Source organism: Mesoplodon bidens, assembly GCF_964165515.1.
Source record: "Mesoplodon bidens genome assembly, chromosome: 16".
Lineage (NCBI taxonomy): Eukaryota > Metazoa > Chordata > Mammalia > Artiodactyla > Ziphiidae > Mesoplodon > Mesoplodon bidens.
This window is the reverse complement of record NC_138173.1, coordinates 43,360,957-43,387,577: the sequence shown is the minus strand read 5'-3', so window position 1 is coordinate 43,387,577 and position 26,621 is coordinate 43,360,957. Positions and strand designations below refer to the sequence as shown.

At 37.2% G+C, this 26,621-nt stretch overlaps 3 protein-coding genes across 7 annotated transcripts in view; 1 reads left to right on the top strand and 2 right to left on the bottom strand.

Annotated features, from left to right (window-relative positions):
• SPAG1 (sperm associated antigen 1) overlaps nt 1-18,951 on the bottom strand; it is a 92,265-nt gene extending 73,314 nt beyond the window's left edge. The window contains exons 1-4 of the mRNA XM_081258673.1: nt 18,877-18,951; nt 15,131-15,272; nt 13,207-13,366; nt 3,141-3,266 (exon numbers count right to left, since the gene is read on the bottom strand). Of these exons, the coding sequence (XP_081114799.1) occupies nt 3,141-3,266; nt 13,207-13,366; nt 15,131-15,270 (426 nt within the window). The 5' untranslated portion in view covers nt 15,271-15,272; nt 18,877-18,951. The remainder of the gene's footprint in view (nt 1-3,140; nt 3,267-13,206; nt 13,367-15,130; nt 15,273-18,876) is intronic.
• LOC308630199 (uncharacterized protein) overlaps nt 1-19,005 on the top strand; it is a gene marked incomplete at its 3' end in the record, with an annotated part of 65,850 nt that extends 46,845 nt beyond the window's left edge. For all 5 annotated transcript variants that reach the window (XM_081258677.1, XM_081258676.1, XM_081258675.1 and 2 more), the window contains one exon: nt 18,405-19,005. In XM_081258677.1, coding sequence (XP_081114803.1) covers nt 18,496-19,005 — 510 coding nt within the window. In that variant the 5' untranslated portion in view covers nt 18,405-18,495. The remainder of the gene's footprint in view (nt 1-18,404) is intronic.
• A 3,331-nt stretch (nt 19,006-22,336) lies between these two features.
• On the bottom strand, nt 22,337-24,487 carry POLR2K (RNA polymerase II, I and III subunit K). Its single transcript, XM_081258680.1, has 4 exons — nt 24,354-24,487; nt 23,611-23,679; nt 23,184-23,276; nt 22,337-22,532 (listed from the first exon to the last, which is right to left on the bottom strand). Exons 2-4 carry the CDS (start codon nt 23,669-23,671, stop codon nt 22,510-22,512), a joined length of 177 nt encoding a protein of 58 aa, XP_081114806.1. The 5' UTR covers nt 23,672-23,679; nt 24,354-24,487; the 3' UTR covers nt 22,337-22,509.
• Between the last annotated feature and the right edge of the window lie 2,134 nt (nt 24,488-26,621).

Below are 26,621 nucleotides of genomic sequence, written 5' to 3'. Positions count from 1 at the left end.
TGCTATTAAGTGGCTCAACCCAGGTCACATGTCCACTGCAAGCACCTTGAAGGGAATGGGAGGAAAGCAAACAACAGCTCACAAATAGTTTCTTAAATGGTTTCTTAAAAGTCATAATTTGAAGCCATTTGAATGGGTCATTTATACAAGCACGATTTTGTATCATTGGTCATTAGGAGTTACACAGATCTTCCAAATATTCCTACATTTCATTATACAATTAAAAAATCATATCTGTTAAAATCCTCATTGAGTTCACCAACAGGCACATGCAAAGATGCTCAACATCACTAATCATCAGGGAAATGCAAATTAAAACCACGAGATGTCACCTCACACCTGTCAGAATGGCTATCATCAAAAAGACCATAAATAACAAATATTAGAGAGGATGTGAAGAAAAGGGAACCCTTGTACACTGTTGGTGCATCCACTGTGGAAAACAGTATGGCGGTTTCTCAAAAAAACTAAAAATAGAACTACCCTACAATCCAGCAATTCCACTCCAGGGTATATATTTGAATAAAATGCAAACACTAATTCAAAGAGATGCATGCACCCTGATGTATACAGCAGCATTATTTACAATTGCCAAGATCTGGAAGCAAATTAAGTGTCTATCAACAGATGAATGGATAAAGAAGAAGTAGTGTATACAAACATAAAAAAGAATGAAATTTTGCCATTTGCAACAACATGGATAGACTTGGAGGGTATTATGCTAGGTGAAATAAGTCAGACAGAGAAAGACAAATACTATATGATATCACTTATATGTGGAATCTAAAAAATAAAACAAACTAGTGAATATAACAAAAAGGAAACAGACTCACAGATACAGAGAACAAACTAGTGGTTATCAATGGGGAGAGGGGAGGGGGAGGGGCAAAACCAGAGTAGGAGATGAAGAGGTACAAAGTATTACGTATAAAATAAATTAGCTACAAGGATATACTGTACAACACAGTGAATATGGCCAATATTTTATAATAACTATAGATGGAGTATAACCTTTAAAAACTGTGAATCACCGTTTTAACACCTGTAACTTGTATAATATTGTACATCAACTATATCTCAATTGTTTAAAAGTAAAAAAAAAAAATCCTCATGGAGCTCATCATAAAAGTCATTAAGCGTCTCCCTTAAGGGGAAATTTTTTTGTCACAAGTAGGTATTTGAGAGCCCCTAATAATATGAAATACTCTGAATTCTAACTGAAAGCTCAGGTTTTAGCACTGGCAACAAATACTGCTCATTGATTTCTTTGAAGTGATAGACCATTTCACTCTTTCCAAGAAAATGTCTGCCAAAAACTCAACTCTGAATAACTATACTTGTCTGTCAGTCATTTCTTCAAGTAAAAATTGTTCCAGGAAAAAGTTGCTAATTCGGCTGGCAGTCAATCACACAAGTGCTTTTTCTTATGATAACCATCATATTTCATTTCGCAGTGAAGTGCCTTCTGTGTACTCCTCATTTAGTCACACAGAATATTTTTTTAACATCTTTATTGGAGTATAGTTGCTTTACAATGGTGTGTTAGTTTCTGCTGTATAACAAAGTGAAGCAGCTATACACATACATATATCCCCATATCTCCTCCCTCTTGCATCTCCCTCCCACCCTCCCTATCCCACCCCTCTAGGTGGACACAAAGCACGGAGCTGATCTCCCTGTGCTATGTGGCTGCTTCCCACTAGCTATCTATTTTACATTTGGCACACACAGAATGTTAAAAAGATATGTCCTCAAGCTTCAAGATTTAATGACAAAAAAAGTTTTGTTTCATCAAAGACACTTTTAAGTTAAATTGGAATTTTTTACTATGACTGCACAGCAGTGGAGAAAACAATGACCGCTAGTCCAGTTGGTGCCACTGCCTTGATTCATGGTAAGGCACCAGCAGTTTTACCCTCAGTGCAAATGTCAACCCAGTGAAAGAGACAAAAGCATCAGCATTATTTTTTAAAATAACATTGACTTTCTGGATCCCCTAGAAGAATCTCTGGGACAATCAGCATCCACAGGCCATACTTTGAGAACCACTGTACCACTATTCTGTCTATCAATAATGGACTATAAGCTCTTTGAGGACAGAGACCAAATGTTTTTTGTTGTTATAGTTTCAGGACACAGACTTAACACATAATGAGTGTCAATAAATACAAATTCACTGATTACAGACGGTGGTATCCTTCCTATACTTACTTACTTTGTACCTCAGTTACTGAGTAATTCCTAATGAGGAGTAAAAAGACCCAAGAAGGCAAATTACCAAGGAGCAGAGTGATGAAAAGGCTACAGATGTTTTTCAAATAAAACTGGGGACTCAAAGAAGAGACGAGAAAAACAAGAATGATTCAACCCAAAATGAAGAGACTTAGGTAAACATCCTCTTAAAGATGACAGGAATAAAAGGAAAAAAAAAAAAGGAGGGCAGAGGGAATGGAATGTGTGATCCAAGCGAAAGCCCACTGGAGACAAGGACTGGGTTCTATATCAGGGTCAGGTGGATGCCAAGAAGCTCAATTTTAACTTGAAGTTAAGTGAACCTGGAACTCCAACAGGCCCCTTCTCTATAGAAGCCATGCGTTACCAAGGAGAGATCTGCATGGCAAAATAGGGACCAATCTCAGAGAAATAAAAATGAGGGGCTGGAGATGGGGGGAGAAATGCACTAAACAGAGAAATGACATCTATAACTGCTTGAAATCCATGTTTAATGAAACAGATTAATCCATCTGTTTAATGCTTTAAATCCATACTTAATTTGTGTAATAAACTACTCCCTCTATACCTCTATTGGATACATGAAATTACTTCCTGAAACTCTTACACACTGAATTGGATCTTAAGTACTCATCAAAACTTGTCAGAGTAGAAGAGACAGAACAGCAAAAGAAAAAAGGAGGAAGGTGGTAAACCCAAGATGCAAGTCTTCAAATGAAAATACTGTTTGATTTTGATCTCCAGGTGAGGCCTACTCCAGAAGGTGATAACACACGATCACCTGAAAAAAATCCCCAGCTGCCTACAGGACATCACACTTCAACTACATTGATTAAACAAAGATAATGTTCTTAATAAACAACAACTTTCTCCCCCTACCACCCACACCCCACACCAAAAAGGCTTACCTTGGCAACATGAAGATGGCTGTTTGAACCACGAACTGGAGGCAAATTATCTTGCATTGCTGGAAGTGTTTCAGTTTCTTGAAAGTGTATTTTATCATCTTCTTTTTTAATTTCTGATACCCAACTCTGAGAAGAGGAGAGGAAAAAAGAAGATAAATATACAGTTTGAAATAACTAACCAGGCATTAGAAAGGACTGTACATCATCATAGTTTACTGTGGGTCAATTTTTAGGTGACAATTTGATCATGCCATTTTCCCTACCTGAAATGCCCTTCTTACTCTCTTGTTTTTTTTTTTTTCAATTGTAGGAAAACACACAATAACATAAAATGTATCATCTTAACTTTTTAAGTGTACAGTTCAGTATTGTTCAGTATATTCAATGGTGCCCTTCCTACATTCATTGGTGCCCTTCCTACTTTATTTATCTTACAAGATCTTTTTCATCATCCCTTCCAGCAAGCTTTCTCTGAACTCCCTGGTTGGGCTAAAAGTGTTCCTCCTTTGTGTTTAGCATAGAGATTTTAAATCCTCTATTTATTGTTTGTCCCTCTTACCACACTGTAAGTTCCTTGAGGGCAGAGCCTATGTCTTAATCTCAAGAACCTTAGCACATCAGCTGCAACTTAACATACTGATTAGATTGACCCAGTCTCCAACTCTAGCAGTTTGACAGAAGGAACATGCTCCTTTCTGTAGGTAAATACTAATTACTTCAGATTCCACTGATTTTTTTAATATACAGTGGTCAGTACAAAATATACAAATAACAAGAAAGACAAAGAAGCAGAAAAAACATTACCCACAGTCAATAGAAGCAGACACATAGAGTGGATGGATGTTGGAAGTAACAAATAAGGACTTAAAAACAGCTACAGTAAATATGTGAGGAGGGTGGACAACATGCATGAACAATTGAGAACTTTGGGAGAAGAAAGGAAACTTTAAAAAGATTTAATGGAAATCCTGAAAATGAAAAACTCAGTATCCAAAATGAATCTATTTGATTAACAGTAGAATGGACACAGGGAAAACATGACAAAAAGAGAATCAGTAATGTTATAGCAGATGTGAACATTAAGCAACTTGACCTAATCAATATTAAAGACTTCTATGTTATTTTCAAGAGCACAGGGAACATAGGCCAAAAAAAGTCTCAATAAATTTGATAGGGGTGAAATTATACAAAGTATGGTATCTGACCACAACAGACCTAAACTAGAATTCAGTAATAAGTATTTAGATTATCCCCAAGTAATTGGAAATTAAACAATACACTTATAAAGAGATCATGGGTTAAAAAAGGAAATCAGATGGGAAATTGGAAAATAATTTGAACTAAGTGATAATGAAGACATATAATTTGTAGGATTCAGATAAATTATTAGAGGGAAATATACAGCTTTAAACAAGAAGAAAGGCTTAAGATCCAATTATTTAAGCTTCTATCTTAAAAAACTAATGAAGAGAGAGAAAACACATTAAAGCCAAAGTAGGTAGAAGGAAATAAAAATATTAAAAAATAAAAGTAGGAATCTGTAAAACAGATAATAGAAAAATAAAGAAAATCAACATTCAAAACTAGTTTTTTTGGAAATAAGTTAATACAACTGACAAACACTTAGCAAGACTAGTCAAAAGAAAGCGAAAGGAAAAAATACAAATTACCAGTATCAGGGATAAAAGAGGTACATCACTAATAATTCTACAGATATTAAAAAAATGATAAGGGGATGTTTTAGACAAATTTATACCAATAACTCTGTAAGTTAGATAAAATAAACAAATTCCCTGAAAAACTTAACTTAGATACAAGAGAAGGTGAAGTACTTAAAACAAACAAACAAAAAAACCTAGCACAGTGTCTGGCATATACTAGGTTCACAATAATGTTTATTAAACTGAATCGTCACAGAGGCCAGAAAAATTGAGTAAGGTATTTCCTTATTATATGTGAAATTCTATTTATTATTCAGCAGATATATAGTGAGGGTCTAATATATTTGTCAGACACTCTTCAAATAGGGGCTAGGATAAACTATATTAACTGTCCTACCCACATAGGAGGCGGGGAGGATGAAAAGGAGGCAAACAGGAGAAACAGGAAGAGAAAAAGAAAAACAGGGGAAGAAAGGTAAAAGGAGAGAGGAAGGATTATAGAGAAGGAAAGGGAGAGAGAGAACTGGGAACGAGGGAGAAGTGGCAAGAAAAGTATGAAGGAAGGGAGATGAGAAGGAAACTAACTTAAGAATTGACCGAGAAAGAACACAGCTGGGGGAAAAGCAGGCCCTGCAATTAAAACGGCTGTTTACCCCTCAGAAATGAAAGCCAAAGAATGCTGGACAAGAACAGCTATTTTAACCTGTAGATTAATTACCAAATTTTCAAACTCAAGTCAATAAAATGACAAAATGAGAAAGCTGAAAGTTTTTAAAAATTAGCATTCTGAGTTAGAGAATACACATACCTCAAAATTGTTTTCAAGTGTATGATTTACCTCAGAAAAAATACACTGAATAAAATAAAGTAAAACCAAAAAAATTTGTTTTTCCAGAGTCTGTTTAAAAAAAAAATATTTCTTAAGCAAAATGAAACCACAAAGGAACTATGAGATGATATAGGTAAATATATATCTGGTGGAGACAGAGTTTTCCTAAGTATAAAACAAATGTAAAGATCATAAAGGATAAAATCAAGAGGTGTGGTTACATAAAAATAAATAAATGAATAAACATCACACACAAAACTTACAAGGCAAATTAACAAATTGAGGGAAAAATTAAAATATGTAGGAAAGAACTCTTACAAATAAATAAGAAACATATCAATAGAAAAGTCAATAAAGGGGCTTCTGGCTCTGACAAAAGTAACAGGGACTAGATTTACCCTCCTGCCTAAACTTTAGAAAACCTGATAAAATATATGAAACAATAGTTTTCAGACACTGGACAACAGGTAGCACAGGACAATAATTCTTGAAAGAAGGAAAACAAATGAGGTAAACCCTACATTTGCTCCAAAATGAGTGCCTAGTGTTTCCAGGCTACAGCATAGGGAAAGGAAACAGTCTTAGGTCTCAATGAATTTAGAAGGATGGAGGTCAGACTTTGGGGAGACCAAGATTGCAAGAATTGAGGAGGCAAGATTTCTGAGAGGAGAGAGCTGGACAGAGAGAAAGCTCTGAAGATAACCTGAATAGCCCTGAGTCTACTAAAGAAATTGAATTAATAGTTAAAACCTTATCAATAAAGAAAACTTGAGGCCCAGATGGCATCAATGGTAAATTCTAGAAAACATTTAAGGAAGAAATAATATCAATTATACATAAGCTTTTCTAGGAAACAGAAGAAGAGAGAATACTTTCCAACTCACTCTGAGGTCAACAGTACCCTGCTACAAAAAACAGACAATGACATTACAAGAAAACTACAGACCAATATCTCTCATGATCCATAGACACAAAAAGTCCTTAATAAAATTTTAGCAATCCAATCCATATAAAAAAGATACATCATGATGAGGTTGAGTAGAGTTTATCCTGGAATGCAAGGTTACTATAACACTCAAAAACAGTGTACATAAATTACCTTATTAACAGACTACTAAGAAAACCATATGTTCATCTCAATAAATGCAGGAAAAGCATTTCACAAAATTCAATATGCATTCATGATAAAAATTCTCCATCCATCAAACATGGAACAGAAGGGAGCTTCCTCAACCTGATACAGGACATCTATACAAATCTAAAAGTAACATAATGAAAGGCTGAATGATTTCCCCTAAGATTGGGAAGAAGACAAAGATATCTGCTCTCATTTCAACATTGTACTAGAGGTCCAAGCCAATGGAATAAGGCAAGTAAAAGGAATAAAAGGCAGCCAGTCTGGAAAAGAAGAAAATCTTTCAATATTCACAGATGCCATAATCTTCCATAAAGAAAATCCAAGGAATCTACAAAAAAAGCTACTAGAACGAATGTGTTAGTTTGAATTAAACAAGACACAGGATACACAGTCAATATAAAAAGGCCAATTTTAGATAACTATAAGCTTGCAATGTACAAGTAGAAATTGAAATTAAAATTCTACTGATATGAGGTATCTAGATTAGCCAAACTCAAAGAAACAGAAAGTAGAATGGTCAATAGATGCAGAAAAAGCTTTTGATAAAATTCAACATCCATTTATGATAAAAACTCTCCGGAAAGTGGGCAAAGAGGGAACATACCTCCACATAACAAAGGCCATAAATGACAAACTCACAGCTAACATCATACTCAACGGTGAACAGCTGAAAGCATTTCCTCTAAGATTAGGAACAAGACAAGGATATCCAATCTCACCGCTTTTATTCAACAAAGTTTTGGAAGTCCTGGCCACAGCAATCAGAGAAGAAAAAGAAATAAAAGGCATCCAAACTGGAAAAGATGTTGTTAAACTGTCACAATTTGCAGATGACATGATACTTATTATACATAGAAGATCCTAAAGATGCTACCGGAAAACTATTAAAGCTCATCGATGAATCTGGTAAAGTCGCAGGATACAAAATTAATACATAGAATTCTGTTGCATTTCTATACATTAACAACAAAAGATCAGAAAGAAAAATTAAGGAAACAATCCCATTTATCATCACATAAAAAAGAATAAAATATCTAGGAATAAACCTACCCAAGGAGGCAAAAGCTCTGTACTCCAAAATCTATAAGATGCTGATGAAATAAATCAATGATGACACAAAGAGATGGAAAGATATACCATGTTCTTGGATTAGAAGAATCAATATTGTCAAAATGTCTATATTACCCAAGGCAATTTACAGATTCAATGCAATCCCTATCAAATTACCAATGGCATTTTTCACAGAACTAGAACAAAAAATTTTACATTTGTATGGAAACACAAAAGACCCCAAAGAGCCAAAAGCAATCTTGAGAAAGAAAAATGAAGCTGGAGGAATCAGGCTTCCTGACTTCAGACTATACTATAAAGCTACAATAATCAAAACAATATTGTACTGGCACAAAAAAACAGAAATATAGATCAATGGAACAGGATAGAGAGCTGAGAAATAAACCCACACACCTATGGTCATTAATCTATGACAAAGGAGGCAAGAATATACAATGGAGAAAAGACAGACTCTTCAATAAGTGGTGCTGGGAAAACTGGACAGCCACATGTAAAAGAATGAAATTAGAACATTCTCTACCACCACATACAAAAATAAATTAAAAATGGATTAAAGACCTAAATGTAAGACTGGATACTTTAAAACTCCTAGAGGAAAACATAGGCAGAACACTCTTTGACATAAATTGCAGCAGTATCTTTTAAGATTCATCTCCTAGAATAATGGAAATAAAGACAAAAATAAACAAATGGTACTTAATTAAACTTAAAAGCTTTTGCACAGCAAAGGAAACCACAAACAAAACGAAAAGACAACCTACAGAATAGGAGAAAATATTTGCAAATGATGCAAATGACAAAAGATTAATCTCCAAAATATACAAACAGCTAATACAGTTATATATATATATATATATATATATATATATATATATATATATATATACCAATCAAAAAAATGGGCAGAAGATCTAAAGAGACATTTCTCCAAAGAAGACATACAGATGGCCAAAAGGCACATGAAAAGATGCTCAGCATCACTAATTATTAGAGAAATGCAAATCAAAACTACAATGAAATATCACCTCACATTGGTCAGAATGGCCATCGTCAAAAAGTCTACAAATAATAAATGTTGGAGAGGGTGTGGAGAAAAAGGAACTCTCCTATACTGTTGGTGGGAATGTAAATTGGTGCAGCCATTATGGAGAACAGTATAGAGGTTCCTTATAAAACTAAAACTAGAGTTACCATATGATACTGCAATCTCACTCCTGAGCATACATCTGGATAAAACCATAATTGGAAAAGATACATGCACCCCAATGTTCATTGCAGCACTGTTTACAATAGCCAAGACATGCAAGCAACCTAAATGTCTATCAACAGGTGAATGGATAAGGAAGATGTGGTATATTTATTCAGTAGAATATTACTCAGCCATAAAACAGAATGAAATGATGCCATCTGCAGCAACATGGATGGACTAGAGATGTTCATACTAAGTGAAAAGCCAGACAGAGAAAGACAAACATCATATGATACTGTTTATATATGGAATCCAAAAACAAATGATATAACTGAACTTATAAACAAAACAGAAACAGGCCCACAGACACAGAAAACAAACTTATGGTTACCAAAAGGGAAAGGTGGTGGTGGGGGATAAATTAGGAGTTTGGGATTAATATATATACACTACTATATATAAAATAATCAACAAGGACCTACTGTATAGCACAGGGAACTATACTCAATATTTTGTAATAACCTATAAGGGAAAAGAATCTGAAAAAAAATAGATATATATGTATGTATAACTGAATCACTGTGCTGTACACCTGATACTGACACAACATTGTAAATCAACTATACTTCAATAAAAAGATAAAAATAAAAAAGAATATAAACAGATCAGATAATAAATAAAAAAGAAAGTAGAATGGTGGTTGCCAGAGGCGGGTGGTAGGGGTGGGATTGGAGAGTTGTTATTTAATGGGTAGAGAACTTCAGTTTTGGAAGATGAAAAAGTTTTTGAGATTGGTTGCACAACAATATGAATATACTTAACACTAATGAACTGTACACTTAAAAATGGTTAAGATAGGGGCTTCCCTGGTGGTGCAGTGGTTGAGAGTCCGCCTGCCGATGCAGGGGACACGGGTTCGTGCCCCGGTCCGGGAAGATCCCACATGCTGCGGAGCGGCTGGGCCCGTGAGCCATGGCCGCTGAGCCTGCACGTCCGGAGCCTGTGCTCCACAACGGGAGAGGCCACAACAGTGAGACGCCCGCGTACCACAAAAAAAAAAAAAAAAAAAAGGTTAAGATGATAAATTTTATATAAACCAATAAAATTTCATAACTGAAGTGACTTAGAATGAGCAAAAAAATTTAAATTAAAAACGTTAACTTTTACAGTAGCATAAAATATATTGGATACTTAGAAATAAATTTCATTAAAAATAAGCAAGTATACACTGAAAACTATGAGCCACTGCTTCACTAAAGACCTATATGAACAGAAAAAATACATGTTCATGGATTAGAAATCTCAATATTGTTAAGATGTCAGTTCTTCCAAAATTGATCCACAAATTCAACACAATCCCAACTCAAATACAAGCAAGCTATTTTGTAGAAATTGGCAAACAAAGGACCTGGAACACCCAAAACAACTCTGAAAATGAAGAACAGAGTTCGAGGACTTGCACTATCTGATTTCAAGACTTAGTGCATATATGGGAAAAGAATCTGAAAAAGAATAGATATATATAAAAATGTATAACTGAATCACTTTGCTGTACACCTGATACTAACACAACACTGTAAATCAACTATACTCCAATATATTGATAAAATTAAAATTAAAAAATAGACTTACTGTAATCAAGACAATGAAGTACTGGTGTAAAGACAGACATTTAGATTGATGAACAGAATAGAGAGAGTTCAGAAATAGACTTACACATACATGGTCAGTTGATTTTTGACAATGGTACCAAGAATTTCAATGAGGAAAGGATAATCTTTCATTAAATGACACTTGAACTTTTGGATATCCATATTAGTATGTACAAATATATGTATGTGTGTGTATGTATATATTTGTGTGTGTGTCTAAAAAATGAAACAGATCTTAGACATATATTTAAGAGCTAAAACTATAAACTTTCTAGAAGAATCATAGGAGAAAATTTAGGGATCTTGAATTAGACAAAGATTTCTTAATAGGACACAAAAGCACAAACTATAAAAAGAAAAATCGGTTTCATCAAAAGTAAAAACTTTTGCTCTTTCAAAGGTACTGTTAAAAAAATGAAAAGGCAAGCCAAACAGTATCAGAAAATATTTGCAAAGATGTATCTTTGTGTGTAAAATACATGAAAGACATGTATTTTACAGCTCAATAAGAACACAAAAAATCGAATTTTTTTAATGGGCAAAGGATTTAAAGACACTCTACAAAAGAAGATATATGGATAACAAATAAGTACATGAAAAGACATTCAACATCATTAGTTATTAGAGAAATGCAAATGAAAGCCACAATGAGATACCACTATATACCTAATAGAATAGCTAAAATTAACAAAACTGACGATACTAAGTATGGACCACAATATAGAGCAGCTGGAACTTTTATCCATTATTGGCAGGATTGATTGCCACTTTGGAAAACATTTTGGCATTTGTTCATCAATGGGTAAATGGTTAAACTGTGAGATATCCATACAATTCACTACTACTCAGCAATTAAAAGGAATGAACTGTGGACACATGCAACAACATAGATGAATCTCAAAAGCATCATGCTAAGTGAAAGAAGCCAGACATGAAAGAAGATATACTATGTAATTATATTTATATGAAAGTCTAGAAAAGGCAAATGTATAATGATAGAAGCAGTTCAGCGGTTGCCAGGAGCCAGGGTGTGGGGTCAGCACTGACTGCAAAGGGGCAAAACAAAACTTTTAGGGATAATGGAAATATTCCACAGCAAATGTAGTTTGTCAAAGCTCAGTGAAACTACCATAAAATCGCTGATTTTTAAAAAATTGAAGTATAGTTAATATACAATATTATGTTAGTTTCAGGTATATAACATAGTGATTAAATATTTTTACAGATTATACTCCATTTAAAGTTATTACAAAAGAATGGCTTTGTTTCCCTGTGCTGTACACCCTTGTTGCTTATTTACTGTATACACAGTAGTTTGTATCTCTTAATCCCTTACCCCTGTCCTGCCCCTCCTTCCTCCCTCTCCCCACTGGTAGCCACTATTTTGTTCTCTATGTCTGTGAGTCTGTTTCTGCTTTGTTGCATACATTTGTTTATTTTATAAAATAGCTAATTTTTATTGAATGTAAATAATAACAATAAAGCTGATTAAAAGAAATCAGTAAAGACACAAACAGGTCATTAACAAAAGAAGAACTTCAAGTGACAGATTTTTAAAAATTTAACGTTAGTAGTAAACAAAGAATACACTACGTACTATCATTTTTTAACTGTTTAATTGACTTTAAAATGTAAAAAATGATTACAGTTTCCAGTGAAGAGTACCTGAAGTGAGCATTCTTATACACTGCTGGTGGGAGAGTACAAAGGTACAACTTCCTGAGAACATAGACATGTGTTTCAACAGCCTTAAAAATATTTAGATCCTTTGATCAAGTAATCTGAATTCTAATAATTTATCCTTAGTAAACAACCAGGATGGTACAAAAAAATTATGAACAAACATAACACTATTTATAGATGCTGACTGAATTATGTTCCTTTCATAGGATGGGATATTATTCAGTCATTTAAAATACATGTGCACGGCTTCCCTGGTGGCGCAGTGGTTAAGGATCCGCCTGCCAATGCAGGGGACTCGGGTTCAAGCCCTGGTCCGGGAAGATCCCACATGCCGCGGAGCAACTAAGCCCGTGCCGCACAACTACTGAGCCTGTGCTCTAGAGCCCGTGAGCCACAACTACTGAGCCCATGTGCCACAACTACTAAAGCCTGCACGCCTAGAGTCCCCGCACCGCAACAAGAGAAGCCACTGCCATAAGAAGCTCACTCATCGCAACGAAGAGTAGCCCCAGCTCGCTGCAACTAGAGGAAGCCCGCGCGCAGAAACAAAGATCCAACTCAGCCAAAAACAAACAAATAAATAAATAAATTTATTTTAAAAATAAAAAACAAAAAATAAAATACATGAGCATGTCCTCCCCACCCCCCACCAACAAATCCAGACACACACACAGACACACACACACATTCACAATATTCTCCTGGGTGTAAGAAGCAACCAGTACCACCTAAGTAATTACCACTAAAAGCCCTTTACTGACAAAAAAGGAAACCTAGGATTTCAGATAAGTAAAGTAGATATATATCCACGACAATGTCACAAAAAGTGATGTTACTCTATACCTTTATATCACCGTCAATTTTTTCCCATTCTTCTGCTGTGAAACTGGCTGCTGTCGCCGCAGGTTTCTCTCTCCTCAAAGCTCTACTTCCAGAAGCCAAGCCTGAAAGGCGCTTTTCACAAAATTCAGTAAGTTCAGGATAATATCCTTCCTCACCAGACCTTTTAAAAAATTCAGAATTTTAGAGTTACCACTTCTTTCAGAGACCATATAGACCAGTGTTTTGCAAGCTGGGTTCCATGGAGCCCAGGGGTTCCACAGAGATCTCACGGTCTGCCCCGAACGAGCATGAAGGCTGAGCTGCTGCCTTCCCCTCACCGTCCTCAATTAGAGCAACCTCCACTTTCACATGCTAATCTATGGAGTGCTGCGATGAAGGGGGAAAGAAAGGAGTTCCAAAGACATCAATTTCCATCACACACTTTAAAAGTTGAAGAGATAACATTTTCTCTCCTCTTTAACACACATATGTTCATTTTGTACATAAGGTAATTTTAAACTTATAAATGAAAATTCATTATTAGAGACAGGCAAAGAGTGAGACTTTGTACTTATTTTCTAATGAGGAGTTACTGTTCTAGCTCATTTTTCCCCCCCAAAGGGATAGGAAGAAAATGGCAGAGGAACAGTTTAGAACAACACACCTCTAAATTCAACCACTCAAGGAACAGAATTCCTTCCTTAGAGAGTTAAACAGAGACATGTGTTCTTTTTTGCTTTTTTTTTTTAAGGAAAATCAACCTTTTCCCCGTTTCTTGTAAATCTGTTTACTTCTAAATTTTTAGAAAAATAAAAATAAATCCCATTTTCAAATTAAATAAAAAAAAATAATCCCAAGTCAATACAATACAATTTAATTAGGCTATTCATAAAATGTCTTTCAAACTCTTTCATCCCATAAACTTCGCATTTTCTTTTAGTCTTTAATCAAATAAAAATGAAAACGTTCTTATATGCTGAGAAAAACAAGAGGGAAAACAATGATATGATGAGGCTATTACATCAACACTGGCTGGGGACAAGCAGGGATGCTTAGGAAGGACAGGAGGCTAAAGGTGATAAGGAAGAAAAAGGAAAAAAAAGAGAAAGAAAAAGGAAAGGACACAGCAGTAAGGAAGGGCATCAGAGGAAAGAAGAGAGAGAACAACTGCTGAGCAAATGGAATACTACTGATGTCCCGGAAATGGGCAGTTTGTGCTCACAAGTGTTTCTGCAGTAATGAGGCTACCCTCCAAATGAAAAACCCTCAAGAAACCCGAAACAGGTGGCACAGGTTGGTAGGCCACAGGGCAATGTTTCTTGTAGAGTTCCCTTGACCACCCGCATGTTGATCAGCCAGTGTGCTTGTTAAAAACACATGTTCCTGGGCTCCACTCCTGATTTCCTGAAGCAGAATCTCTAGGTGTGGTGCCCTCAAATTTGCATTTTCTAACCACCATGTTTGCCAAATATTAAAGTTTGACAATCACACCCACAGGGCCCTTACCCAGAAAAGGCCTTGATTCCCTGACTTCTGGTCCTACTTCCTCCCCCACCACCCCATCCCTCATGCGACGGCTCCCAGTGAGTCACCCACCTTTGCTGGCAGATAGTGTGAAGTGGGAGAGTGCCAAAGCACTTTATCAGCATAAGCAGGTGCCTCCTAATGGCTGCTTTACTGGTTCCTAGAAAGTGCCAGGAAGCAAGAAAAATGCCCTCTTGGATACTAATTAGCCTAAGTCTCGTGATGGAAGTAGATCTAGCCAGAACCCGCCAAACTAACCACAGGATCAAAACCACTATTTTGGAACCTAACATGGACAAAAACAACAATTTCAATATTAGAAAATCTGCTCCAAAATTTCTAATGTAGCTTTGAATTTTAGAAGTCAATAATATAATTAAAATTGGCAAACTGAAACATGATATGATTTTTAAACGCTTACCTGAGCACACAAAGAATTTTTTCCAAGTGTTTAATGTCTGAACATTTTTCAATATACTTGAAATCCAAATGTTCAACAGGTATTTTAAATGTTTTTGTTGTTCCAAAGCCCCACAATGATGGATAATCTTTGTCAGTCATGGCTGAAATATAGTGTAGGAAAATAGTTATGAATCTAATATATACATTAATAGTCAATTTGGATAGTAGTAACCATCTAGGTACTTCTGTAATATTTATTTTTCATTTCTATAGAAAAGGAGATGGAGTATTTCTTCTAAGGAGGAAGCTACTCATTGTAAATTCTCTCTCCCTGATAAGAACAGTTAACATTCATGGGGCTAATTACTATATACCGACTTCCCTGGTGGTGTGGTGGTTAAGAATCCGCCTGCCAATGCAGGGGACATGGGTTCGAGCCCTGGTCCAGGAAGACCCCACATGCCACAGACCAACTAAGCCCATGCATGAGCCACAACTGCTGAGCTTCTGCTCTAGAGCCCATGAGCCACAACTACTGAGTCTGCGTGCTACAACTACTGAAGCCCATGCACCTACGCCTGTGCTCTGCAACAAAGAGAAGACACTGCGATGAGAAGCCTGTGCACCACAACGAAGAGTAGCCCCCGCTCGCTGCAACTAGAGAAAGCCCGTGCACAGCAACGAAGACCCAACGCAGCCAAAAATAACTAAATAAATAGATAAAAATAAATAAATTACTATATACCACAGATGGGTTATTTTACTTAATCTTCACTTAAGCAAAACTGAAATACAACAACAAAGCAGGTTTTGGTGCTGTAGAGGAAAAAAAATTTTTCTTGTATCCATTTGGGTTCAGTAGCTGAGGCCTGTAAATTAAACTGACAAACGATATCAATGGGAGAAAAGGTTCATTTTATATATGCCTGGGGCTTCACAGAAAAGTGAAAACTCAAAGAAACTGTTAGGCCTGGGGAACTATATACCATTTTAACAAAGGGTGATAAACTGTGTAGAAATGATTAGACAAAGGAAAAGGGGTTTTGGCTTCTAGAAGGTAAATCTATGGAAGAAACTAATGGAAGATAAGGGTTATTTTAATAAGGTTTGTTTATGCAGACTCACCTCACTGCTGATTGTCCATCTACTGTGATAAAGGTTGTTTTCTTCATCTTGGTATGAGAAAGGAGAGGAGGGAACACCTTCATAAAGGGAAATTTATGCCCTGCTTTTAGGCAGAAAAGGGGAAGGCCAAGAGTTCTTCCTGTGTCTGCTGTTTCCTAATTGCCTTCAGCTCAAAATAATCTTCATGTCAAAGTGGTCTACTTGGAGTGGAATATTCTGATCCTCTTCAGTGCTCAAACTGCTTTTTAAGATATCTTTTAATGTTGATTTTGGTATCTTCTACTTTAGCTGTTTGTTAATATCCCAACCATCCTTTCGTGATTCAGCACAAACATAAATAACATCTTTTCTGTAACTCTCCTTAATATCACCCTCTTCCCCATTCCTTGTCTCCTTACATTCTCAGTTGCCCACTCCCATAATGAACAGCTGCCAAAGCTGTGTTCTAAAGGCACTCTGTACATACCTCTCTCATATCACATAGCATATAACCAAATTCTGTTTATCTTCCCTTCTAGATTATGAGAGATCTTACTTCATTCATCTCAAGAGCTTCAGGTCTAACATAGTAAATACTGTCTTATACCCCTTAAAAAATACATGCTAAATTCAACTGAATTGGGAATAAGACAGCCCTGGATAGTTTCACTCTATTGATATGCTGCTAATGACGGTGACAATAACAGCAACAAATACGTAGTTCTTAATGTACTTTACTTATATTATTACTTCATTTAATCCTTCAACTATATCAAGTAGGTTTTATTTTAAGTAGAGAACAGTAATAACAGTTAACATTTATGGAGCTAAATTTCTATATGCCATGAATTATTTCAATCTTCAAAACCACTTTCATGAAAGATATTAATAATTACTCCCTTTTTACAGATGAGAAAGGTGACGTTTCAAGTATATAAATTGCTGAAGGTCATATAACTCTTAAGTAGTGAACTGAAGAGTTGAATCTCAGTAGGCCACTACAGAGCTCACATACTTAACCATCATATTTAATCGTGCTTTTCAAATTGCAGGTGGCAACCGAAGAAATCAATTTAGTGAGCTGCAATCAGCATTGTTTTATGAGATAGAATAGCAATAAAATCAGACTACCTGACACATACCATTAAATACTGTTTTATAGAAAATTTTATTTCATGTCTATATAAAAATTATGTGTATATAAATGCACACACGAATGTTGTGTACATAAATGTTGCAAAGAAAAATATATTTATTATGAATTATTGTCAAAGTATTTAAAAAAAACACTGCACTAAAACACACTGGGGGATAAATTTTAAAACAAGTAGCAATGGGTCTAATTCATTAGCAGTATTCCCTTCAGCATGCCTGCCCTCTGGGAGTCTGGTCATATATCAGATCTCTACAGAAAAAGAAGATGCTCTGTCAGTTTCTCCATATTCCTGCTGGCTTTGGCTTGGGTATAGAATATAGATGACAGTTTGCCAGCTTTCAAATGAGATCCAGCTAAGAAGTGAGAATATGGCTTTCACACCATGCTAGCGGGGCCCAGTATGATGAATGTCTCCCATCACAAGGATAGCCTTGGGGTGGAAGTCACATGAAAGCCAGTGAAGAACTTTAAAATTATTGATGCTGCCCAGAATAGAATGAGTTGTCTTTAGGAGAATTTTTCCAAAGAGCTGGAGGATCTTTGATGGGAGTGACTTAAGCATCTAATGGGATTAAAATAGATGCGCTCGAATTAAAGGAATCTTGAAACCCCTGAGATTTTATGACTTGACTAAAGTATGGTGAAAAACATTTGAAATGATAAAGACACCTCTTACCTAATCAAGCGAATTTTATTCTGAACACTGTTTCAACGTTTCTGAGAATCCTTTTTGAAAACTCCCACTTGGGGGGTGGGGTGGGTAGGAGAGACATTCTCAAGACCACTAAACGTTAACTCTCAAACTCCAAAAAACAACTCATACAATACTTTGTTTGCTCTATTTAGAACTCTTCCACTTCTGTTTGCAATTTGTCTCTGATTAGAAAAAACTTTGGTCCTAATTGGCGTTAATTTCTTCTCCACCATCCTAATCCACATCCATTTCCCATATTTCCTAATCAGTTTATCAGTAATACCTCCAGCACAAACTGCAACGGGCTAGTAACACGAAAAATGGTTTTCTTCCACCTAGGTACGTTCTTTCCAGCATCCACAGGGCTGGGCGCCACCTGCAGCCGGAGACGGAAAGGAAACGGCATCCTCCAGCCGTAGCAACGGTTTCTATGTACAGCGCGGGTCAGGGACTGCCTGAGATCCGGGAGCTCTACAGCCAACCCGCAACGGTCAACGGGCACTTTAGGACTCTACGAAACTGCTCCCCATTCCCCTGCTTTGTTCACAAGGACCGGTGGCCGCCGCCAGAGCCCGGGAACCTCTCCGCCGCACCACCCCCTCCGCGTTGCCGCTCTGCCCCAACATCCGCCACCGTCAGCCCCGAGAAACAGAAGGCCCCCAGGTTGCTGGCCCGGCCGACAAGGTTGTTCAACCCTCCAACTGCAGCCCGACGGTGCATTTGCTCCTCCGGGTCCGTCTTTCACCCCGGCTCCCGGAGGAAGGGATTGCGATGGAGAGACGTAGTTTACTCCTGGCCGGCAGATACTCACCTGGTTCAGACCCCAAGCCTTGGGGAGGCCGCAGCCACACACTTCACCAGCCGCGCGTCTCGTACCCAGGGAGGGGCGTGTCGCCCCGCCCCACTCCCCCGACTCCGGCACCCGAGGGCTTCCGGCTGACCGCCGGGGGCGGGGATTAGGGCCTCTGCGTGATGACTGGCTAGTCTCCGGTTTGCCATCCGGCTGATTGGCCTTGCAGACCCAGCTTCACCCGGACAGGTTAGCCGAGAAATAAGAAGAGTTGCAATTCCACGTGCCCTGTAATTTTCTCTTCACACACACTTTATGTTTTTTTTCTGGTTACAATTATGTACATATACAATTATGCTGAATAAACAAGCAGGATAAAAACTAACTCAAAGGAAATGGACTATGCAGGCAAATGAAAATTACCACTTCATAAAGACATTGCGTCCAATAATTAATAGATGGATTAGAAAGTAAAGTTGAAGAAATCTTTCACAGAGCAGATAAAGAAAAAAAAGGAAATCGAAAAAGATGATAAAGTTAGGTCTAATATTAGATTTAAAAGATCTAGAGAGAAGAGAATACTGAGGGTAGGAAGTTATCAATTCAAGAAAATTTTCCAGAATTGAAGAGCTTGAGTTTTCAGACTGAAAGCACCCACCAAGTGACCAAAACAGGGAAGGAAAACAGACCCATACCAAGGCACAAACTGCAAAATTTCAGTACACTAGCAAATAAAATTCTAAGTTTCTAGAGCGAAAACAGGTCACATACAAAGCATTAGGAAGAAGAATAGTTTTGGACTTCTCCACAATACAGAAAACTAGATGACATTCTGACACCGGGGAAGAACACAAGACAGGTCATTTCAGGCAGAGAGAAAAGCAGGAGCACAGGCAAAAAGGTCCGTTATCTGCTTAAGGAACTGCAAACATCTCCTTAAAACCAAGACTGAGCGGTGGGTTGAAGTGGTGACAGAGGCAGGAAAGGAGTCTATACTATTCCCAAATATACTATTCCCAAGAGTTTTCGTTTTATCAAAATGGGAAGCTACTAAGAACTTTCAGCAAGACAGTGCTGTGCAATTCCTATTTTACAATGAGCAAGCTGGGAAATCCCTGGTGGTCCAGTGGTTAGGACTCTACAATGAGCAAGCTAAAGAGTATGGAAAACAGCAAGACCGGTAACTGAGACTAATCCTAAGGCTGATACAAGCACCTGTGCAGAAAATGCTAATACTTCCTGTAATGGTGTTAACAGTTAACATTTATTAGATTAAGAGTTTTCATGGAGTATTTAATTTTATCTTGCAGCAAACCTTTGACATAGGTGCTATTATTTCATGCCCATTTTACAAATAAGGAAAGTGAATCTTGGTAGTCACTGGCATCGAACAAAGGACACTCTGGGAATACGGACCCAAAGCCTTTTGCCAAAGTCCATACAGTTTATTGTGCTCCTAAGTACTAACCAATTCACAAGTAAGTCCTATTCAACTTCAAAACATATCTCACAACCAGCTACTTCTCACTCCCTCTACGCCTAACCTGGCCCAGCCACCATTACTCTTAGCCTGAACTTTTACAGGTGGCCCCTAACTGGCTTCCCACCATCCCGTCCCTATATTGTCCGTTTCCACAGAACAGACCCAGTAATCTTTTAAGTCTGGGCAGAGGGTGGAGGGTGGATGGATGTGCATGTATTTGTACATGTAAGGAGGCAACTTGTTTTTACGTGTTCTCAGTTTACACTTTCTCACTTTATGTGATATTTTAATCTTCTTAAAATTGGTCATTTATGATTTCATCTACTAGTTTTGAATGTCATTAACTTCAATCTCTGAAGACAGCTTCAGAGTCTAAAAGCACTGAACTATCATTAATTCCTTGACTTTGACAAGCTGAAGTCAAAAGAAATAAACTGGCCAGTAATTGAGAAGCAGTGCTGGATTTGAACCAATTTCCATGTATTGATATTTTTGATGGACCTGCATGTCTACAGTCATTGGTAAGCAGTTTAGTAGGGGACAAGTTATGTATTAGCTTCAAGCTCAGATTTACTGATTTTTATATTTATAGAGCACTATTCAAAAGGATCTTTTAAAAGCAATTTTATATCTATTTTACCTTTTCTTAAAACTGTCCAGGTAGGCAAGAGGTAAAATTACTTCCATTTTATAGATGATGGGGACACGAAGAGGTAACTGACTGAAACGATGGTCTTGAGTTCCAGTGGTTAATACTTTTCCCATTAAACCACTGTCTAGTTAACCAAATAACAGTATTCAATTAAACTACTGATACACACAGGACCTATGATGAAATTAGAATAGTTAAGAGCAACATTACCCAATGAGTTGTGGTTTAGGAGGCTGTCATAAAGAGATATTTATTGGGACTCTTGTACAAAAAGGACAAGCTCAAGAAGGAACGTGGCAGAATTACAAAATTATGAAAGCCACAGTCCAGGAAAACCTGGACCAAGGAAGCACTCTTTAAAAATCTTGAGTATGGTAGTACTTTGTATAGCACATAATAAATTTACAGAACTTAGTATGTGAGGATGGTAGTAGAAACAATGCTTTGTTTTGTTTTTTAAGTGGCACAGTTGCACAGTTAATACTTTGAATGTGCGAGACACAAAACTATTAAAAAGTTGAAATATATCTAATCGAATCCTGGAACAGATGCAGTATCTGAGCATCCATATCCCTAAGATCAAGGCAAAAGCTTTAAACATTCATCCAATTTAGTGTAAACCAACTCCTATTTTTTCTATATCCTGAGAGCAGAGTTTTTTACCTTAATGAATGATTACACCTGGAAAACTGCACCTGCCTTAATAGTCTGCTTCATCCACTTTACTTGGGGTTGATTTTGCCTTAGATAAAGCAACCATTAAAGTTTCTTTTCCCTTGCCGAAGATTTAAGAAACAGTCAAGGGCTTCCTTGGTGGCGCAGTGGTTGAGAGTCCGCCTGCCGTTGCAGGGGACACGGGTTCATGCCCCGATCTGGGAAGATCCCACATGCCGCAAAGCGGCTGGGCCCGTGAGCCATGGCCGCTGAGCCTGTGCGTCCAGAGCCTGTGCTCCGCAACGGGAGAGGCCACAACAGTGAGAGGCCCGCGTACCGCAAAAAAAAAAAAAAAAAAAAAAAACAGTCAAGCATTATATACAAATACAGAAAGGCCTATGCCAAGTTAACAAATACATTATAACTCAAAATGAGGTATGCACACTGACAGTAAGTGCATTGGTATACTCTATACAAAATGAGGCTGGAGAGTTTACAAACAATTGGTGATGTAAAACAGTGGTTTCCTAGGAACTTACTTAATCAGACCTTTAAAGGGCCCTAGCAAACCTCATTTTTAACAAGGGCCCCAGATGATTCTAGGTTTTGATTAAAGTGTAGTTTGGGGAAGCACTTTTAACCTTCATTGTGTGTCAGATTACATATACGATAAAATTAAATTACAAACCATGTAACTGAACAAAAATATCTTTATATAAGCTATTGATACCTAAATACAATATGGTTTTTAAAACGAAATCATTTGTATATAGTTGTATTCATAAAGTACACTAATCAAAAGCTATACGACAACATTAATAGCAAATCCAAATCCAAATGAAGACATTCCTCTGAATTTCATCTTTCATCGAGCATCAAAAACCACCACTATCAAAAACTGAGTTAAGGACAAAAAAAGTACTTCAAAATTATATTAAAAATGTAATACTTCCAAGTCACTTTCTCTTTGCAATAAGCTAGTTATTTAATCTAAAATGCACAAAAGAATGAAGTTCACTATTTACTATGATAATTAGAAATGAACTACAAAAATAAACTATTTTATTAGCCCCCCCCATGATACAAAAGACCAACGCACCAAGAAACACTAAAGCAGTGTTAAAAGTGATAATTTAGTGATCTAAAAAACACTGGTAGTTATTACACAACAATTTACTCTCAGTCTTTCAGCTAATTTGTAAGCCTCACTTATTCCATTAGGTAGCATACAAACTCAATATTTGTATTTCTCCTTGTATCATTTAGTTTGCCCATAAACTGAAGCTCAAGAATGAGTACTTATATACAGAATCCCTGAAAAAATACACTTATGAAAGCCAAAATCAACTAGTATTTATTTAGTATATGTCTATACACTGGAGTACTGGTCCATGAAAATGCTAATCATGCTTTTTGTTTTTTTGGTAAGTAATCCAAGTTGTTACCATTTTTACCAGAAATTAGCCTTTGACTATCAAACCATGCATTATTTTTCACTTCCTCTTATCTCATATGCAGAAAGCTTAGTTAGAAGGATACATCTTTTAGTCCTTTTCTTGTACATTATTCTGTATCCACATTCTCTGCAACGGATTGGATCCCTTGATTTTATTTCATTTTCTGTGTGACATTCTAGAAACAAAACACGTTTATTCAATGCCTAAAAGGGAAATATTACAGACGAGCAAATTATCTTAACCATACTTTTCACCCAAAGAAATAAAATACAGTATACTCAATCTCAAGGGTATGTTGCCATTACCAACATATTAAGGGAGAAAGAAAAAAAGAGTGGAGGGCAATGCATTTTTCCTAGGAAAGAAAATGAAATCTTAATAAGAGGATTTTTTTTAAGATTGTTAAAGTTGTTCTGCTTTCTAACTTTAAAGATGAATGACTCATTTAAGCCAAAGATAAATGCAAAACTGAGGTGAAATACTCTTACTTTTGTAAATGTTACTCTTACCTCCACAGATATATATCATTGGCTGCTGCTTTGGGGGTTGAACGTCCTTCTGGGTGTCCATTGTTGTCCCTGAAATCACAGACAAATATTTAATATCTCAGATGGGGTCCTCACAAATCTAACCAGGCCTCATTTTTCTCGGAGAAAGCTAAAAAGGTCCCAATTCCTAATTTGTGCTTTTTTCAAATCCTATAGGTGGGTCTAAAGAACGAAACAAAAAAACAACGTATTGTGCATTTACCCCCACACTGGACACAATAATAAACACTTTACATATGTCATTTCAATTATGCATGCTATTTCATTATAATTTTTACAACAATTCTAGGAGGTATTACTTTTATTTTACAGATGAAGGAACTGGGGTTTTAAGGAAGTTAATTTGGGCAGGATTATTCATGTGTTACGAGTCAGAGATTTAGATCTGACTGCAAAGCTCGCGTCTTCATTTAACACAAGTTCCATTTTTCCGAACTTTAGCAAGAGATTGCCAAAAAACTGTATCCCTCAACAGGAGAACATGCGAACCGAAGATAAGGGAAGAACAAAGAAATAACTCCCAACGGCTAAAAAGCCAACAGCTAAACAGGCAAACAACCCAACAGCTAAACAGGCAAAGGCCTAACAGCATCGACTCTATCCCCAGCCTCTCCCGACTGTAACCCCACACAAGACCTGTTTAGCCCCTAGCGTCTTTCCAGTTTTGGCCCAAATACCCACCCGCCAATCCCCCAATTCCTTACCCACGTAACACGGAGAAACTTCTCTTCTTTTCCGAACAGATTCCGCCTCGCCGCTGTACTGCAGCCAACTTCCGGCGCTGGCTTATGACGTAAGCGGAGTCTCCGCCCCTTCCGGCCCAGGTGCGGCAGAGGAAGCCGGATTGAGCGCAGCTGGTGAAGCTGGTTCTATTTTTGTGTTTCAGACCCTGGACAAAAGTGCTTGTTTCGGTCTCACCTGTTTTCATTTTTCAGGGAAGTAAAGCGTTTTAGAAGCTCCTCAAGTCGAAGGAGGTTTGTTTTTATGACATATGAAGTCGGTAGAAAGTAACACTTTTCCAGGAGGGCAGAGGGTTAGAAGAGAAACCCAAGTGAAGTGCTCGTGGAATCCTAGGCTGACCGTTACTCCGAGGAACGTAGAAGAATCGGCTCCACCGCTGATTTCCACGTAGAAAAGCACTTTTCAGATTATGCATTTCAAGTCGTTTGATACCTGTGCCAGGGCAGTGGAGCAGCCGCCCCTATCCTTAGTATAATTTCGTTTTTGCTTTTCGCCCCTTTCTCTCCTAGGCTCCCGTCATCCCTGTAAACCCCTCCTTTTACTCGTTTTAAAGCACAGGTGAGCTTGCGGGCAGCTACGTCAATTACTCCCACTTAAAGCTAAGGGATTTAGGTAGTGGTAGCTGTCCATTGACCCTCCTTTCATCCCATGTATTCATTCCTCCCCAGAAAAACAAAACGACTTGCCCAGTGGAGGCGTGTTCTTTCAAAGATCAAAATTTTAGTGAGACTAGTAACAGTTGGGTTCACAACATTTGCATTCGTTTGCTTCTTTCACAGCAGGTATTTATATCACGAGGGAGAAGAAAATGAAGTTACTAAAATTTAGAAAATAACCAGTTGTTAATAACTATTTTAGTTAATCTGAGAAGCAGGTTTCTTTCTCCCCAACATGCACTACTTTGGTTTTTATTAAGCAGGCTATACTGCTTTTCGGTCTTCCATCCAGCAACTTGGGAACCTTGAGCCTCACCTTTCACTTCCAGAAGGACACTGGTTGCACCTCCACAGACCAGCCTGAGAGATTTAACTCGATTTTCTCAGTCTTCCTAGCTGACGAGTTTTAAATTTCCAGGAAACACAGTGGACTGTCCTGCTTCTTTCTCCATAGATAGGCTAAGATAGAACATAAATATTTTGATCATCAGCTCTCTTATAAAATACCCCTCCTCTTAGCCAAAGGGAAGAGGTAATCCAATAGAACAGTCAAAATTAGCTTCACTCAAGAAATATTAGGTAAAACCATTGTCATGATAAGAGAGAGATTATGGAGTGATCCAGAAAGTGTAACTTTAATCATTGCAAACTGACCTGGGTTCTGACTATGCAGCTTGAGGTTATCAAGATGATGCTGGCACATAACACAGTTTGTGGAGATCAGAATGGATCAACACATGTAGAATACAGATGGGTCCTGGAACCCTACAGAGGGTTAGGGTAAAGACAAGTTATAGCAAGGAGATCCAGAATTTCAACAGGCGTTCATGTCGAGGCTAGTTCCCAATGCAACATTCTTTTTCCTATCAGCAGGAACCAGTAACTTTAGGATCATTTTGGAGCAGGGTCTGTGGAAGCTGTTATCAATGGTGACAGCTCACTTTTCTTGAGCATTTGCTATGTGCCAGACATCATCGCATTGCTCTCTGTTAATGAGGGCATTTGTTTTGCCAACTTGGATACTAGTGTTTTTAAATGCTTACATTGCAATAATATGGTTATAGAGATGCAAGTTGCTATTTTTTCCCCTGAGTATCTGTTTTCCTTTTTCTTGATCATACTCATTTAAGTATACCTGCATAGCTTGACTATCATGGTGATGGAAAACCCTTTCATTATGTTTTCCTGGATGGTCTCCAAAAGAAGCATTAGATCTGTGGAAAACAAATGGGTTTTAGAATTCTGAGGTCAGTAATGAGATTACACCCAATCCAGAAAGTGAAGGGAAAAGGCCAAAGACTGTGATGTGTAAAGAATAGGAAAATATAGCTCAGTGGCTTAAATTTGCAGTATATGAGTAAAGCTAGGGCAAGCTACATGTAACTAGGTGTCTTTCTGCCATTTTTTGGGTGGGGAGAGGTGTAAAATTATTCTTCGAGTGAATAGAAGGGAGTTATGATACATTCTTTTACTCTTTAGTTGTAACAAAATATCTAAAGAAAAATTACTAGAGAAAGAGAAAAGGGCAATGTTTAATGGTGTTTTGGGGTCGTGTGGCTTTTATTTAATCATAGG